The sequence below is a fragment of the Schistocerca piceifrons genome, chromosome 6 (assembly GCF_021461385.2).
Source record: "Schistocerca piceifrons isolate TAMUIC-IGC-003096 chromosome 6, iqSchPice1.1, whole genome shotgun sequence".
In the NCBI taxonomy this organism is placed as follows: domain Eukaryota; kingdom Metazoa; phylum Arthropoda; class Insecta; order Orthoptera; family Acrididae; genus Schistocerca; species Schistocerca piceifrons.
The window spans coordinates 78,438,216-78,455,959 of NC_060143.1; the positions used below are offsets into that span (position 1 = coordinate 78,438,216).

Below are 17,744 nucleotides of genomic sequence, written 5' to 3' on the forward strand. Positions count from 1 at the left end.
TTTTTCCCCCGATAAATACACAAGTACATAGTCTACAAACCATCGGCAACGGCCACAGTTTTCTTCCTAGTATCATTCCTACTTTTTCTCAAATATATTAACTACTGTCAAAGTACAAAAATGTATTACAATAAATAAAATGCTTATAACACAACACTGTACAACATTACTGCAGTGAGCCTCAGTCACAACTCCTGAAATCCGTCGCCTGTGGCCTCTGGCTTGTTGAGCATGCTCCATAGTCCTGTGTTCAAAGATAAATCATGAAAATCTGTCTATTTACACCACACATGAATGGACCTGGCCAGTATAGATTGCAGAGACTAGATCAGACAGAACCTGCACGTTAGTGGAAAATAATGGGCCCCAGATAGGCTGGCCCAGTCCACCAGAGATACCTGTAGAACCGGAATGCAGTTCTGGTCTGTCACAGAAATCCACTTGTGTGGCTTACTATTCATGCCCATAGTCATGAGCTATTGATGAACGAGATCGTGGTGATGAATCTGTGCAATGAATAACATGTGCAAATAGTCTGAGGATCCAAAAACACCATTCCTCGTGCTTCCCTGCCATTCCTGTCGCCAGCTGCTCAGCTAGTGGTGAGCGGTCGCTGAGAGGAGCAGTGGGGAGGGGACAAGCGGTAGGAAGGACGGAGTAAGGAGAGAGCACACAACACCCAGCAACTACTCGGCTGTGCCCAGCCAGCGATGTTGTGTGGCATCTCCGTAAAACAAATTGTTTCATCTGCTTCGCCAAAAACGACATTTTTCAATTTTCTTTCAAATTTCGATGACATATTTAAAATTCCCTGATTTCCAAAACTTGTAGCACTATTCTCACATGTCTGTGTTCAGGTTTTAACTTTCCAGAATGAATTTTTGAACGTTAGGGAGAATAAAGTTGTGTATGACTACTGCACGAGACATTGGGTAGGTGTTGCAGAGTCCTACTTCTCTTCTGGGGTAGGAAACTGTTGTCTACTATTTCCTCTGTTGTTGTAAGCCATGTGGAGCAGTTGATCATGGTAGCTGTCACAACAACACACCTGCATCATATTGTTCAAACCCTGTATAACAGACATGAAACATTTCCACATTCACTGGACTACAACACAGTTTGGCCTCTTTAATTTGGAATACCTTTGTTGAATTTAGCTGCCAGCATCTCAACTGCTGTCAAAATCTTAGCTCACACGGCCGAGTGTCCACTGTGGATGCTTGCTGGTAGAGACTGTTTGCTTCGGTAAACGGATGGAGGTAAGGGAGTGTTTGATAGTGTCAAATGACACCCAGCTTCCCAATAAGCATTCTCAGTTAATGCACAATAACGGAGACAATGTACCAATATGGCACCCCCCTTTTTTTTTTTATGAAGAGAGCCACATATGACAAAGCTGATTAGTTCATTACATCATGGATATCCCAGTTCAAAATTCTGTAAGAGTGACTTAGCAAAGCAGAAATTTCATAGTGATCAAATTGCACACTGTGTGATGCACTCTACTGCTTACAGACCTCTGGTAAGCTCTGGGCACCTGTGGTTAAGCCATCTGTCTGCAATATCCTTTCTTCAATGATTGCTAGTTCCAATAGGTATGCAGCAGACCATCTGTGAAACTTGGAAAGTAGGAGAGAGGTGTTAGGTGGAAAAAAAAAGCTGTGAAGGCAGGTTGCTGGTTGTGCCTGGGTAGCGCAATCGGTAAGAGCATTTCCCGCGAAAGGTAATGTTCCACGTTTGTGCCCCGATCCAGACCACAGGTTTAATCCACCAGGAGTCTTCACGATATTGTATAGATATTGCAGGACATATCATCCAACTGCTCTTTCTCATCAGAAGTACAGAACTTATTTCTCATTCATCTTTGATATGAACTACTTCAGCTTCTTATTATTCTGCGTATGTCTAGTTTTTCTCATCTAACCCAATTGGCCTTTTTTCATGCATTCTGATACTTTGCAACTAATGCTCTGATCAACTATCCCTCTCCTACTGTGTTGTAGACGTCTATTTCTTTCCCACAATTTTTTATCTTCTTTCATATTTAGCATTCTTTTCCTTACTAGCCCTTTCCATCTTGTATATTCATCACAGTGATTATCATATCCTCTAGGAACATTTTCCTCCTGGACCAATTAACACTGTCCACTTACACACATTTTACCAATTGCCTGCAGTTTTAACACACCTTCTCAAATAGCCATCATGTTCGGAAATGTAAAACTTATTTTCTGCAATTCATTGTCAACTGTTATACTGGAAATTTGGGCTACTGTAAGTTTAACGTATAAGGGGCATTCAAAAAGAAACAAGCTGGAGGCATAATTACAGAAACCAATACCTGTATGTTATAAGTAGATAAATAAATGTGAAAAAAATCACTGAATAGTAAGGTGGAATGAAAATTCCAACTATAAGGGGTGTTCAACAAGAAACAAGCCAGAGGCATAATTACATAAACCAGTACCTATATGTTAGAAGTATTGACCCTGGCTGTTGAGACACTTGTCCCACTGTGACACAAGGCAGTAAATGTCTGTCTCATAAAATTCCCGGAGCTGCGATGTTAACAAGTTCTGCATGTACAGTTGGATGTCGTCATCCACTCGAGTGCAGGAAAAGTTATGCTGACATTCTTCTTTAACCAATATGGCCCCCTACTGATTTACTACCTGCAGGACAGGACAACAGCGAATGCCCAGCATTATTCGCAAACCTTGACCACTCTTCACCCAGCGATCAAATCAAAACAACCAGGCAATCTCATCCATGGGGTCATTCTGCTCCATGACAATGCAAAGCCTCATATGGCCAACATAGTCAAGGCCCTCCTGCAAAAATTAAAATGGGAGGTTCTCCGCCACTCTCCATATAGTCTGGACCTCTCCCCCTGTGATTTCGCCATTTTTGGTCCCCTAACAAGGCTCTGAGGTGCAAAGAATTCACCTCATACAATGACGTCCAGTTGTATGTGCGAAACTCGTTAACAGCATAGCCCCGGGAATTTTATGAGACAGACATTCGCCGCCTTATGTCACAGTTGGACAAGTGCGTCAACAGCCAGGGTCAATACTTCTAACATATAGGTACTGATTTATGTAATTATGCCTCTGGCTTGTTTCTTGCTGAACACCCCTTATAGTTGGAATTTTCATTCCACATTACTATTCAGTGATTTTTTTTCACATTTATTTATCTTCTTGTGTATCTGCCAGGAGGTCATATGTAATAAGTTTCTTTGATGAAACTCTGTTAACTGTTCCTGTATTATGACAAGAGAAATGTGCAGTCAAGAAATAACTAAAATGATCTCTCCACAAACAAGTTAGTATATTTAAAAAAAACTTCCGCTACTCACCAACAAAGTTTGCATTTGCTAAATATGGAAAAGAGCCATTATTACAATAGTCTCCTTCACAGCAGTCCATTGCATACTGGCCCCCTGTGTGGCGTTTGGTATGGCCAGACTTCGAAGATGATCCACAAATGAAAGGTACATGGTCAGGAACAGTTGTACAACCTCGCGAAACTCGTTCCACGCCATCAGAATCACGGACTCGAGATTTCCAACACTGTAAACATATTAGCTCTATAATGATTTGTTTTTCATCTAATACTCACTACCAGCACTCTAAATCCCATTGGGGTGAATGAATATGAGTCTCTACATCCAATTTATTTCATAAACATATCCTCCATTTAAGGCAACAGTTAGTATCAGTGTATCATCTAAACATCTTACTGGGTAGTACATTTATGAAAACATTTAATTCAATCACAGCAAAACACTATATAATTTTGTAGATTCTTTGTTCTTTTCACATGACACAATCATCACTTAAAAAGGAAAGATTGTTGTTCTAGGATGGACACATGCCTGCTTTCAGGAGTTGCAACATCACTAAGATTTATTGCCTTATTTTTTGTTCATCACACTGAACAACGTGAACATCAGTTGCTACTGCTGACTGATTGTCTTTCGGTACTGCCACTGTTGAAGTTCTTCAGTCAGCTTTCAAATTTAGAGATGGGTGTGTCGAAGTCAGTGAATTGTGTGTCAAAATTAATAAATGTGTCAAAATCTTTTCACGCATTTTGTTTTTAAATACAGGTACTGTACATTTATTTTTTAAGCATAATGGCAGAGAAACTATGACAAAAAACAATGGAACTGCTTTATGGGAAATGATGAAAAGCAGAGGTTGAAAACAGAAAGATGTAAATATTGTCCAGCAAAGTGAACTGATAACCTCTTCAGGATGGCAGCACCATCATATTTACACCTGATAAGCAGGGAGGGGACATAGTAAGTACCAGTGTACATTCTAATAGTATTACATGTGGAGTGCTATCACATGCTACATGTCTGTATGCACCACTGAATACTGAGTTCACTTAGAATAAGAACAAAAACAGCACATATAATAAAGTCAAACCTCCATATAACGATTACCAATACAATGATAAACCGGGGTACAGCAATAATTTTATATGGTCCTGGCTGATTTCCTATATGTACTATGTTAATTACCCTTCGTTACAACGATGAAGTAAGTTTAGCAACATCCTGTTATAACAAAGACAAAATTTCGAGGAATTTACTATTTCCTACTTCTAAGAAGCTCACTACAGCGGTAGGTATTGTTTATTTAGCTACTAGACTTGTGGCACTTCATTTCCAGAAGCTTCACTACATACTACAGTACTGTATTTATTCTAGCGGTAAAGAGAATAGCGTACAGCCGCGGGCGAGCTGTGCTGAGCGGCAAGCGTCAAAGAGCTCCTTTGTTTGAATGAGTGTTTAGTTTGTCCATTGTTGAGCTTCAATAGCAGACAGAAGTGTTTTGTTGGGCTCATAAGACGCTTATATCCGCGATTTTTGCGGTCTGCAAATGTTTTTAGTTTATGTAAATGCTTTGAAATTCGCTAAGATTTGGACAATGGCTGGAAGTTGGAAACAAATATGGTTGTAGACAAAAATTGAGGTTTCAAAGACATTGATAATGGAATGAAACACGTAGATGCAGCAAGGGAGTATGGACTTCCACGATCGACGTTAGCTACATTCCTTAAAAAAAAAGAAAATAATTTGAAGAAAACTTTGTATGTGGTAAATTTAACCCTTCAAGAAGAAGAAGAACGATGATGGCTGCTGCTGACGATGTGGACAGTGCTACACTGGGTGGTTTAATGAGATGCATGTGCAGAATGTACCAATTAATGGTCGGTCCATTGATATGTCAAAAAGCCTTAGATTTCGCTAAGTTGCTTGGCAATTCTAATTTTAAGGTAAGGAACAGATGGTTGCAAAGATCATTTTTAAAGTGATTTCAGATGAAGGAAAATCAGCACCTTTACGTGATGCAGAATTTTGGAGGAAAAACACAATGTGCAAACTGTTAGGAAAATACAGTTCTGAAAATTTGTACAACACAGATGAGACGGGATTGTTTTATAAAATGAATCCAGATATGATGATGGCCTTTAGAGGAGAATTGTGTAAAGGAGGGAAGCAATCTAAAAGTACGTCTAACTGTTCTCTGCAACAACACTTCAGGGACATATAAATTGACACCACTGGTGATCAGCAAACCTATGGTACTTCAAAAATGTGTAATTAGCTTACCAGGTAAGAGGGTACATGGTACATACATTTTACTTTACCTTCCTTTAATTTATAAGTTAATTCAGTACAGTATAGCTTCTTCTGTAATGTTTTGCTACAGTCGTATTATAAATGTGATTTCTTTTATTGCAGTCAATTACAAAGCAAATTGCAAAGCATGGATGATGTCTACTCTTTTTAGTGAGTAGCTGCTTTCGCTTGATAGAGATGTCAATGAAGAATAAGAAAATTGCATTGCTGGTGATTAACTGTAGTGCGCATAGCAACATGCCAGCGTTGAAGCAACATGCCAGCGTTGAAGAACACTGAACTATGCTACTTCCCCCCCGAGCTGAACTTTGATTCTTCAGCCACTAGATATGGGAATAATTAAGAACTTTAAGACAAAATACCGTTCACGTTTAGTTCAACCCGTAATCACAAACATTGGAAGAAGGTTGAGGAATCCCTCCAGTTTCAATGTGAAGCAGGCTTGTGACATGATTGCTTGTTACTGGAACAGTGTACAGCCAAATGCGATTGTGACCTGCTGGAAAAATGTAAGAATTTCCGAAAGTGAAGATGTAGGTGAGAAAGTTGTGGTGGATGAAATAATGCAGGATGATATTCAAAGTGATCCGGAGATTTGTTCAGCAGTTACTGGTAAAACCATAGATGCTTCAGTAGTTGAATACTTGTTAGTGGATGACGAGGCATTGGTATGTGAAGCAAATACTGACAAACCTATCATCGAGGAATTGAAGGGTAATTCGCCTGCTGAAGATTCTGATGATGATAGTGATGTGGTAAGTGCAAATTCCCCTCCTCTGCTGAAGCTAATAGATCAGCTGGAAACAATTCAGCCAGCAGCATATTCAATGCCTAGTGTTTCAGTGCAGCGGTTGATAAAGACAGTATTCACAAGAGAATCTTTTTGGGAAAAAAAGTGAATATTTCTGTACACAAAAGTAAGATATTCTACAGCTACAGTATTAATAAAGGAAGTGAACAAAATGTGTTTCACTATTTGCTTTTTATGTTATTTTTCGTCAGGAAAGTACTTCTCAGTCACGAAAACATGGCTCCTCGCTCCGCGTCCCAATAACAAAACCTCATTATAACAATAACCCTTGTACAACAATTTAGTTTTCATGGTCCCATGAAATTTGTTGTAGCGAGATTTGACTGTATGAGGGTAAGCCAAAAATTATCGACAATGTAGCTACACCTTTTATTGCAATATAAATAGGACACATACATTAATATATTTTTTTAATATAGCCCCCTTGCTTTTTAATGCACTTGGTCCACTGTTGCACAATTTTCCTGGTGCCTTCAGAAAAGAAGATTTTCAGCTGAGCAGCAAGCCACGTACACATTGCAACATTAACTTCTTAGTCCGAGGTGAATTTACAGCCCCTTAATGCCTTTTTGAGAGGACCAGACATGTGGTAGTTGGAAGGGAGTTTCCGGAGCAGTGTGGGCAGCAGTATGTAGACAGGCATTATCGTGCAATAACATGACATTTTTTGATAGTAGTCCTCGTTGATTGCTTCGAATTGCAGCCTGTCAGTAAGCATCTCACTGTAATGAGAACTGTTTATTGTTGTGCCACTATCCTGATAATGTTCCAGTACTGGGTCTTTTAGGTCCCGAAAAACAGTAAGTATCAGCTTTCGTGTGGATAGTTGGGTTTTGAACGTCTTCCTGCTGGATGATTATGGATGCTTCCATTCCATGCTCTGCCACTTACTCCCTGGCTCGTAATGGTGGAGCCACATTGTGTCACCAGTGACGATTCAGTCTAAGAAGCTGTCATGTTCATTACCATAGCGATCCAAATGTTTTTCACATATGTCCCTATGTGCATTTGTTTAAGCAACACTGTGAGCCATTTTGGGACCCATCTTGCACAGACTGCACTTGCACTAGTCACTTATCTGTCAATCAGAACACTGTAACATGCACATTCAATGTCATCATCATCTGTGGCGTGGATGATTCTGCGGCTCCTTCCTCTTGCGTAACACTTGTATGACCGATTTTTATTTTTGTGATTCATTTGTAAACACTCTGTTGTGGCAAGACACTGTTTCTGTATTGAGTCACATGTCTCTGAGGACTGTGGCCCCGATACACCTTCCGACCACAAAAACCAGATCACCGCTTGATATTCCTCTTTGGTGCAAACTTCTAACAAAGCAGTGACAACAAGAGGAAGAGAAATCGAGGAATTATAATCAAACTTTCATAAAGTACCACAACAGCAAATCAATAACACAAACAAGGACACAGATCTTTATGAAGAGCGTAAGAAGAGTTATGTCAACATTGTGGGTAATTTTTAACTTACCTTTGTACATCTCACCTTGGTTGTTCACAACACTTCACTGGCAGTATCCATGAAACTACCTCCCCCAATGATGTTGATATTTCCCACAGCTATGTCTGTTAATTCATCTGTAGTTTCAATTGCAGATAGTAATGTAGACACTCCGTTCAAATGTGTGCCTACTGATTTTATTATATTTTCAGCTTCCTTGTCTATCAAAGTATGTATCCTCCACGAGTCACCACGTATTTTTTTGGCATGATGCACGGCATGTCTAGTCTTCCAGTGCCAAAACAGTAAAAGCTAATGTCACAGCAGCAAAAGCACACTGACTGTGTGGTCCAGTAGTTAGCACTTTTGCTAGTAACAAGGAGGTTAGGGGTTTGATTCCAGATGATCATCTCAAATTTTGCTGACAAGGTGTGGGAGGAGGCCCATTCAGCCTTGTGAGGCCGGGAGAAAGGTTGCTCGAATATAAAAGCAGTAAAATCGATGTCCAAGCTGTCGAAGTAGGGTCATATTTAAAGTTTTCACCAGGCTGCATTACACAGACAGTTTATGTACAGTAAAAGTATGAGCCGTTATGTTTTCAGGTTTGAGAGCACGGCACTCAACATATGACGACTGCAGACCTGATTCTTGCCAAGGCTCCAGACCAGTTCTATACAATTTAGGTCCATATACATTGCGGAAAAAAATTAGTACACCCTTTTAGAGGTTTCCAATTCACTCAAGATTCATTGTTGCAACAGTGCATATCGAGTACCTGAAATGATTACATTTACAGATTAATAGCACAAGCAGTTCTGAGGTAACAGGTATCGACCCACGCTGGAACACCCATACTAGCACATTGTTAGTCTCCACGGGCATCAATCAAGGTGCTGACTATGACACCCAGTCAATCGTACATATGGCGAATACTGTCCTGGGATGTGTTACGCTACATCTGCTTGACCTGTTCACATAGTTCTCTAAGAGTTGTTTGTTGACATGTCACACAAGTCACTTTTCAGCCGTATCCCACAGAGGCTTGATTGGTGACACCTAAAGATCATGCTGGCCAATGAGGTTACTGCATGTCTTGCAACGCGTGTGAAGTTTCATGGGTACTGTGTGGGCGAGCATTACCTTGTTGGAACAACATATAACCTTCCTGCCACAAAATGGAAAAAGAACTGATCTAACAACATTCTGCATGTACCAAGCTCCAGTTAGCATCCCCTTCAGAAACACTAAAGGTGAACGAGAGTTGTAGCTTATTGCACACCAGACCATGAGGCCAGTGTGTCTTGGACAAATGCATTCTACAAGGCAGCACTCACCAGGTCTACGTCATATGTGCAAAAAATCATCACTTGCACGCATGCAGAATTTGCTTTCTTCGCTGAAGACCATGGCACACCATTTCATCTTCCAAAGTGATTCTCAAATGGCACCAGTCGAGTCATGCATCTCGATGCTAGGGTGTGAGTGTGCACGTACTTGGTCCCACTGCTAATAACTGGGTTGCAATAGTTCATGTTGACATGCCTGGGCTCACAAGTCCTTTTATCTGTGCTGTGGTGGCTGTACAATCTTCTACTGCTGCCCTTCAATACAACAATCCTGGGGGGGTGTCTGAGGTGGATGCATGTCCAGAACATCGTCTACAGGTGTGAGAACATTCACGTGACCACTGTTATCAGCACTGTTGGGCAAATGACACAGCATGTTCAACTTGGGTGGCAATTCTCTGAAACAACCATCCCGCCATTTCGAAGGCCACAATCCGAGCCATTTCAATATCGCTTAGTTGACTGCAGGAAAAACAAGTGCATTTTCATTGCATGGTTGCCTGCTGGTTTCATACTTTTGCACCACACTGAGCCTTCTCGCTGTGCATTCCCTACTAAAAGGTAGACATTGATGGCACTCTGGTAGCTATGCTTTTACACTATTTGTTGGCAGATAATGTTAAAAGCATTATAGTACTTCTATTATCACCAGGTGGCATATGCCATCATCAGATCAAAAATGACGTCTTCTTTCCAGGTGTACAATATATATATTTTTTTCCAGCAGCACAGCTTGATGGCAGTAGGAAGGGAACCATTTTCTTGCAAAATTTTGTAAATGGAATGAGGAGGAGAAGGTTAGTGCTCCTTAATTAATGTCAAAAGTCCAGGTATCCTTGTCTCTACATACTTTTAGCTTTTTCTCTCTGTTCCTACATGACAGTCCGAAGTTTTCCTGTTGTAGTCATAGAGGAGAAATAAACACGAAATGAAACTCTGCATTCACAACAATGAAACGTTTCCTAGTACTGTTGATTGACAACTGTCTTCGAACACTGTCATTTGCAACACTTATTCAGACTGCAGAGTGTGTGAATCCACAGTTTGTCTAAATAAACCACAGGCTCCTTTAATTACGATGCTTCATTTTTCCATTAAAAAATCTAATACAGTATGCTCTTTTTTATTTAAGTATGTTCCCTGGTCAGTGTGTAATGACTTGTTAATTCTGGAAACCACTTAAAATAAAATAACATATACACAACAGCTTTTTTTCAGCTAGCCTGGAAGCCCACTTGTGTATGGCAAAAGCAGTGATGTTTCTGCAAATACACTATTGCCTTCAACTGTTCATAATATCACACAAACTGCTAACAAGACAATTATCTATATTATCAGTTAAATATTTACTGGGTACATTTTACCTATTTTTTGTTGGGCCAGACACTTGCATCTTGCCCCATTCAGCACTGGGTCCCTTCTGCAGTAACTTGCACATCATGACTTACATAACTTTTGCTTGTTAATATTTACTTGCACCTTCCGTTGCTTGCTCTGTCAGCACTGTTATGCATTTCTTACTCTCTCTCTGTCAGTAAATTTAATGACATTAACAGCAAGATGTCATGGCTTTCTGTGAAAGTATTTTCCACAGTCACCTTTACTGCTCACACTTCGAGGTAATAACGAGTGCTACTTTTACAAAGTTAGCTGCTTGGTTGGTTGGGGGCGGGGACCAAACACTTAGGTCATCGGTCCAATCACATAGTGGAGGAAGGGTAAGGAAGCCGGCCATGCCCTTTCAAAGGAAACATCCTGGCATTTGTCTGAAGCAATATAGGGAATCACGGAAAACCTAAATCAGTATGGCCAGACACGGGTTCGAACCATCATTCTCTTGCATGCGAGTCCACTGCACCACCTCGCTCGGTCACAAAGTTAGTTCCTGCTATCTGGATAACCAGTTCACTAAATGTCAGACATTTATTTCTGTGAGTAGATCATCAATGAGTTCTATAGCTGCATATTTCACTCCTTGCTGTGATAAAGTTAGATTCTTTAAAGGGTAAAGCAGATCTTTTTTACTTCTGGCATTTTACTTGTGAATATTTCTGTTATTGTCAAACTCAAATGGATTGTTGATAAATTTCATAAGTGAACAAATGTACTGTGAAGTGGTGATTAATAGTTGAGATGTTTAAAGAAATGCCTACAAGATTTATGCATGTGAACATCCACACATAATTCTAATTACAGTGAAACACCATTTTTATGTTCCTGCATTTTACATTCTTTTTTGCCAGTTCCAACAGAAGTTCTATTCTTTCACTATAATGCATTCCCATCATTAACAATTCTGTGTTATGGGCCTATAACATTTCCCACGTTTTAAGTTTTCTTTGAAATTATCACAACCTTTGACATTGATTTTCATACAGCTTTCTAAAAAAAAGTGCACCGTATTCTGGCTCGAAGTCAGCCTTGGGACGAAGCAAAAATCGCACACAATACACTCCTTCTGCACTGCACTGTATTACAGTGACTTTTCACAGTCATTTCCAAAGTTATTTGTACAAAAAAACACCAATTTTGACGATGGACATCTCTATAATGGGCTTTCTTGAATCACTGGTATTTCACTCAGTCTTTTGGTTGTTAGAACCTGATGTCAGACGTAAACGTTTCTCCTGCAGATGCTCCTTAATATGATACAGTTTACACACCCTAACTCTTCGAGGACGCCCCTGAGTTTGTGTGACCTCCTTGTGGCAACAAGCTGTAGATTTTGTGCCTATTGTACTCTGTTTATGAAGGCTACCAACTTAACTGTTTAACCAACATTGTGTTGCAAGTTTTATTTACTGTAACTTTATAATCATTATCAATAACAAGTTTTACATTAGAACATGAATATCTTTTTAATCTTGTTTCATGAAAGACTTCTGCTTCCAAGTTTTATTTAAACCAAGAACATGATCAGAATGAACAGAGAAACCCGTGTGTGCATTTGTGTACGTCAACACTCAGCCACTGTTTTATGATTGATGCTTTGTATACAGTGGAGACACAAGTACAGCTAACTGCTGTTAAAAAGAAATAAAAACAATATTTCAATTTTTCTTGGTGCTTAAGACTGCAATGTCAATACAAACATTTTGAAAAGGCTACTGTCCATCTTCTTGAAGAAGGGGACAGCCATCCCGAAAATTCACTCACATGACGTTGGACCCTGTCCTTCAATTGTTCTTTCACTAAGCACATTTGCTGCTGATTGTCACCCAAACATTTACTTCAGTTCGGCCTGCAATTTGTGCCCGATTATAGAGTTCATCTCCACTGCTCTCGAACTACTGCTGGGTTGTGAGTCCAAGTAAAAGTAAAAACTTGCCAAGCATGTCCTGTTTTATTCGGTGACTCAGTCAAATCCTTTCAGGCACACCATCAGGCCCTGAGAAATGTCTCTAAAAACACTGATGGATGTCTGATGTACAGCCAACTTGTTGCTGTTCTGGAAGCCATTGGTTTCCTGAAATATGGACCTCAAGAATGATTTACTGCTTGTATTCCAGGTCCTGTTCGCTTAGATTGTTTAATTGGAGCCACTGTTATGCAGATATTTTGAAGTACCTGCCTTCTCTGTGAAGCAATGTCACATCATAACCACAATTCAGTTCAAATCCAAAAGCAAAGTCATCAATGAGGTACAGAGTATCTCAAAAGAAAGTTTATACTTATGTCTCAAAATAAAATAGAGGTAAAGTTGTCAAAATAAAACAGAGGTCAAAGTCTATCAACAAATTTTTATTTATTATTGAAATATATAGATTCAGAATTTACTTCTTAAAAATAATGTCCTTTAAATGCAATTCAGCAAGTCAAAGGCACTTATTTAAGTGATGAACAAAATTTTGCATGACATCTCAGCTTGTATGCATTGGAATGGTTGCCACTTTGCTGCAGATATTTTCTTTCAATTGCTCTAGAGAAGCCAGATTATTGACATACACTTTATATTTGACATATCTCCTCAGGGAAAAAATCCATGGGGCTCAAATTTGGACTATCTGATCAATTTTCCAGGGAAAATTTCACAAACTCGCAGTATAGACACAGTGGACATGTGTGCCATGGTTCCGTCTTAGCACTGAAACCATCATCTTTGCTTACAACCAGAAAAGTATTGCAATTCATGAACCAAAAAGTCATTTAACATCTCCACATAATGTTCCAAATTCACTGTAACTACACGACCACTCTCATAGTCGAAAAAGCCCAATTACCCCTGAGCCAACTTGCAGTCCATACAGTAACTTTGCTGAGTGATGGGGTTTCTCATACTTCCGTTTAGGATTCGTAGCACTCCATTAGTGGAAATTTTGATTAATGATGTGACTGTTCAGGTAAAAATAAGCCTTGTCAGAAAAGATGACGATGTTAAATGGAGGGCTTTCAGTCACATCATTAACAAACTGCAGCCTATGTCTGGCATCCTGAGGCCTTAATTCTAGCACCAATTGGATTTTTTAAGGGTGCAGTTTAAGGTTTTTTTGCAGAATTCCGCGTATTGATGATCTATGCACATATAAAGAACTTGCATGCTTACTAATGGAGATGTTAGGATCGTCACGAACATATCTCGACTCTCCTTCGATTTGTTGCACATGTGTGGAGACCTCTTCAAATATAACCTTCCTCTGAGACACCCTGTACAACAGTTAACACTAAAAGCATTTATTTACACTCTCCGAGAATTCACCCATTCTTGATGACCATAGTCAACTGGATTTTGGTTTGGCCAGTGTTGAACCAGTCTCCTCAAATGTTTTGATCCATTTCCAGTCAATCGGAACACTCGGAGCATAATTTACATTATCCAATCCACAATCACTGCAAAATTTCCTCTGCACTACAGTCGCTGAACCACTGTGTTTGTAAAATTTTCGCACACAGAACCCGAAGTCTGTTCCTGAGAAGCACTCCATACCAACTGAATTCCTAAATGCCAAGCAAGCAATGAACATACCCACACTCTCCTCTGATTTGTCATGCATGCATGGATGCATGGAGACTTCTTAAAATATAAACTTTCCTTTGAGACAACTTGTACAACAGTTATCACTGAAAGCAGGTTTATTATCAATACCAACATACAACCAGCACCGAGAGCACAACTATTTATATAAACAATGACTATTCCAAAATATGCATATACATGTATTATGTAAACATAATAAATTTTGAGTACCATCACAAAATGACAAATACTAAATAACAAATGCTAGTGGCTGGGTTCAAGCTAGTGACCTGCAGCAAACCAACCAGCGACATTAACTACTGCACCACTCTGCGTACAGCACAGTTTGTGGCAGTACAAAGACAACTCATACTGTCCCGCATAATGTTACATGAATGGTTTGTTTAGCACGTTAAATAAAAACAGTAGCTGAGCAGTGCTGAGAGCAGCACCAGTAGCTTTCTCTGAATGTAGCTACTTTCTCCAGACATATATAATAAAGGAATCTAGACTTAATTCCCATTACTGCTAGTGTGAGAAAATTACCACTAATCTTTTGTTAGTATGAGATTCGTGTAAAAGCTTGTGATGAAATTTACCTCATGCATCAAAACTTAAAGTTTAACTTGGCACCAGTTGTAAGTTGCCAGTAGGACCTCACTGGTATAGTTAGCTCACTCACAGAATACCCAATACTTGTCAAGTTACGATGGTAACAACACAGCAACAAAAGATGTTATATGTTCTTCATTTCAATAGGCCCAAATCAGTTGCAACTTCATGGAGTAATTTCTGTTGAGAACAAGGCACAGCATCCCTTATAGCTTAAAACATTCAACAAAGACACCAGTAGTTTCGAAATACTGGTTGTCCATAAGCAGGGAAATCCACAGGTCACCCCTCAGTGAAAATGTGGAGAGCGTCCAAAATTTTTTTGCACAAAGTATCCAGAAGTCTGCCTACTCAACAAGACAGCAGATAATTCGCCATTCCTCGTGCATCTGTCTGGGTGTTTTGTGGTGATGTTTGCGTTCAAGCCACGCAGAACTATTACAAGCCTTCTGCTGGTGATTAACTACAACTCACAGAGCTTTGTACCAGGCAATTACACACAAGTTTTACAGTGTGAACTGGTATTAACCATCAACAGCAATCATCTGAAGATATCTTCATGTGACAGAATCAAAGAAACCATTGTGTGTACAGTAAAAGTTAATCACTCTGTCCCAACAAAATTTGTAACTCTTTATGGATTCATTCTGGATGTGGAAATGGAAAACAATTACTGTATTTTATTTCACACTTAGTTTTTAGTAAAGTGGTTGCATTCAGTTTAAGTGGAAAAGAGAACCACCACAATGTGAGAACATGCAGCAGAATACAGCTACCACATATCTTTGTCGAACACAATAGACACACTCCAAAGATTCACACGATTTGTGCCTTTTACTCAAGAAAGATTTAAGGACCATTCCTTTTTGTGGAAAAGGTAGCTACAGAAATCAAATACCTGGGTATGTTGATCTGACTTTTTTTCCACAACTGGAGAAACATGCCAATAATTTTTTAACGGGACAGAGCACCCCTACAATGCTACTTGCATGCATGAGCATAAATTGATGGTGAGCTGTCTCAATGATTCAGTCATAATAGAGGTATGGATGTCACATTGGACAGGGCATTCATGCCCATTTGATATCACAGTACATGATTTTTTATTTTGATAGTTTGTGAAAGACTCCCGTCAATGTGCCTCTCCAACTCTGGTTTGGATGTTCGTTGTTCAATGTGCCCTCCACTAAAAGTGCTTTAGTGAAAGGCAAATAAAACCACTGAGCCTAAATTTAATTGTAAGAAGTACCCTGTGGTTATATGCATCATGTAAAAATGAATGGCTCTTCTGAATACTAACACTTGAGTCAAGAGGAATGCTCGATACAAGTCGTCTGCTTTGGCCAGTTGCATAATATGTTAATGGCTGCTGTCAAGTCACATCTTGCTGTACATGTACACAGCTTTGTTGTCAGTTGGCGAAGCTGACGAATTTCGTCGGTGGAAGAGCTGTTTATGGTGACACTGATTTCTAGCTTAGCCTGAGGTATAGGTTAGGCTGGAAGGTTTCAGTTTCATTAAGTTGGTGAAGACAATGAATGTGATACTAATGTTTCCTACGTCGGCAGTCAAAGCTGATAACTTGCATTGAACATTCCTTTATATCTAAAAACTTAGTAGTTGAGTCCTATGCATAATTTAAAATTCTACCTTCATTCAGGTAGAATATATAATCTTTAGAAATCTACGAATCTTATTGAAACACCCTGTACTTTACACATGTGCAACTAGATGAATACAAATTCTTATGGGACTGCAGACGAATAACAATAATGGTTAAAAAATAGCTATCAGGGTCCTTCTGCACAATGTTGTAAACAGTTACTAAGAAAAACAACTCTTAATTTATTTGCTTACTTCTGTACTGATGTTTCAAAAACCTTTTTCTGTATGTATTTTGATACCATCATTGTCAGTGGACATGGCATTGTAATTTCAACAAATAGGAACAAGAATTATTGAAGTGTGATTCCTGTTTTCCTTCAAACTATTACACAAACAACTGGCAAACTAGCAATTTAGTACATATCTCACAGAAAACCAAGCCCTGTGCTGACAACTATACAAATCCATTTGACAAGCAAGCAACTAGGGGGCACAAAATCTGAATTCACACAGGTACCATTGTCAACAGCATAAAAATCAAATGGCTGTGCAACAGTATCAGTTGCAAGATGAAGGAAATATGTAAAATAGTCACAGTAAATGGCTAAACTGTCTTAAGGAAAGTGATTTTAAAAAAAAATAAATAAATAAATAAGAAAACCTCAGTATAAAATCTGAAGGTGATAAGATTCAATCTTTAGAAGCAATAGTTGAAACAGGAGAGAGAAAATCAGTTAAAGAATGTGCGTTTTGGTTATTAAAGAAAGAAAAATAATAATAATTTAAAGCAGTCTGGTAGCTAACATATTTAATAATCACTTCCTGACCGAGTGAGGTGGCGCAGTGGTTAGACACTGGACTCTCATTCGGGAGGACGACGGTTCAATCCCGCGTCCGACCATCCTGATTTAGGTTTTCCGTGATTTCCCTAAATCGCTCCAGGCAAATGCCGGGATGGTTCCTATCAAAGGGCACGGCCGGCTTCCTTCCCCGTCCTTCCATAATCCGATGAGACCAATGACCACGCTGTCTGGTCTCCTTCCCCAAACAACCCAACCCAATCCCTGGGCCTCTACCTATAAACCGAAGTAATCACTTCCTGGAAGTAGCAGAAAAGGCTAATGTGAAGATTTCAAGAGACACAATAAAGAAAAGAGTGCAAGGATAAAAGTCACTAACACATACATATTGTCAAACCCTAATTTCTCCATGCTTTGTCAAAGAAATTACAAACGAACTTGCTCAAATACAAAAAGTGAAACAGTGGTGACAGTATCTTATGTAAATTACTAGCATCCC

At 39.3% G+C, this 17,744-nt stretch overlaps 1 protein-coding gene across 1 annotated transcript in view; it reads right to left on the minus strand.

Annotated features, from left to right (window-relative positions):
• The window catches only part of LOC124802690 (activin receptor type-1), a 70,197-nt gene that overhangs the window by 50,884 nt on the left and 1,569 nt on the right, over window positions 1-17,744 (minus strand). Inside the window, exon 3 of the mRNA XM_047263628.1 lies at window positions 3,359-3,572. Coding sequence (XP_047119584.1) covers window positions 3,359-3,572 — 214 coding nt within the window. The remainder of the gene's footprint in view (window positions 1-3,358; window positions 3,573-17,744) is intronic.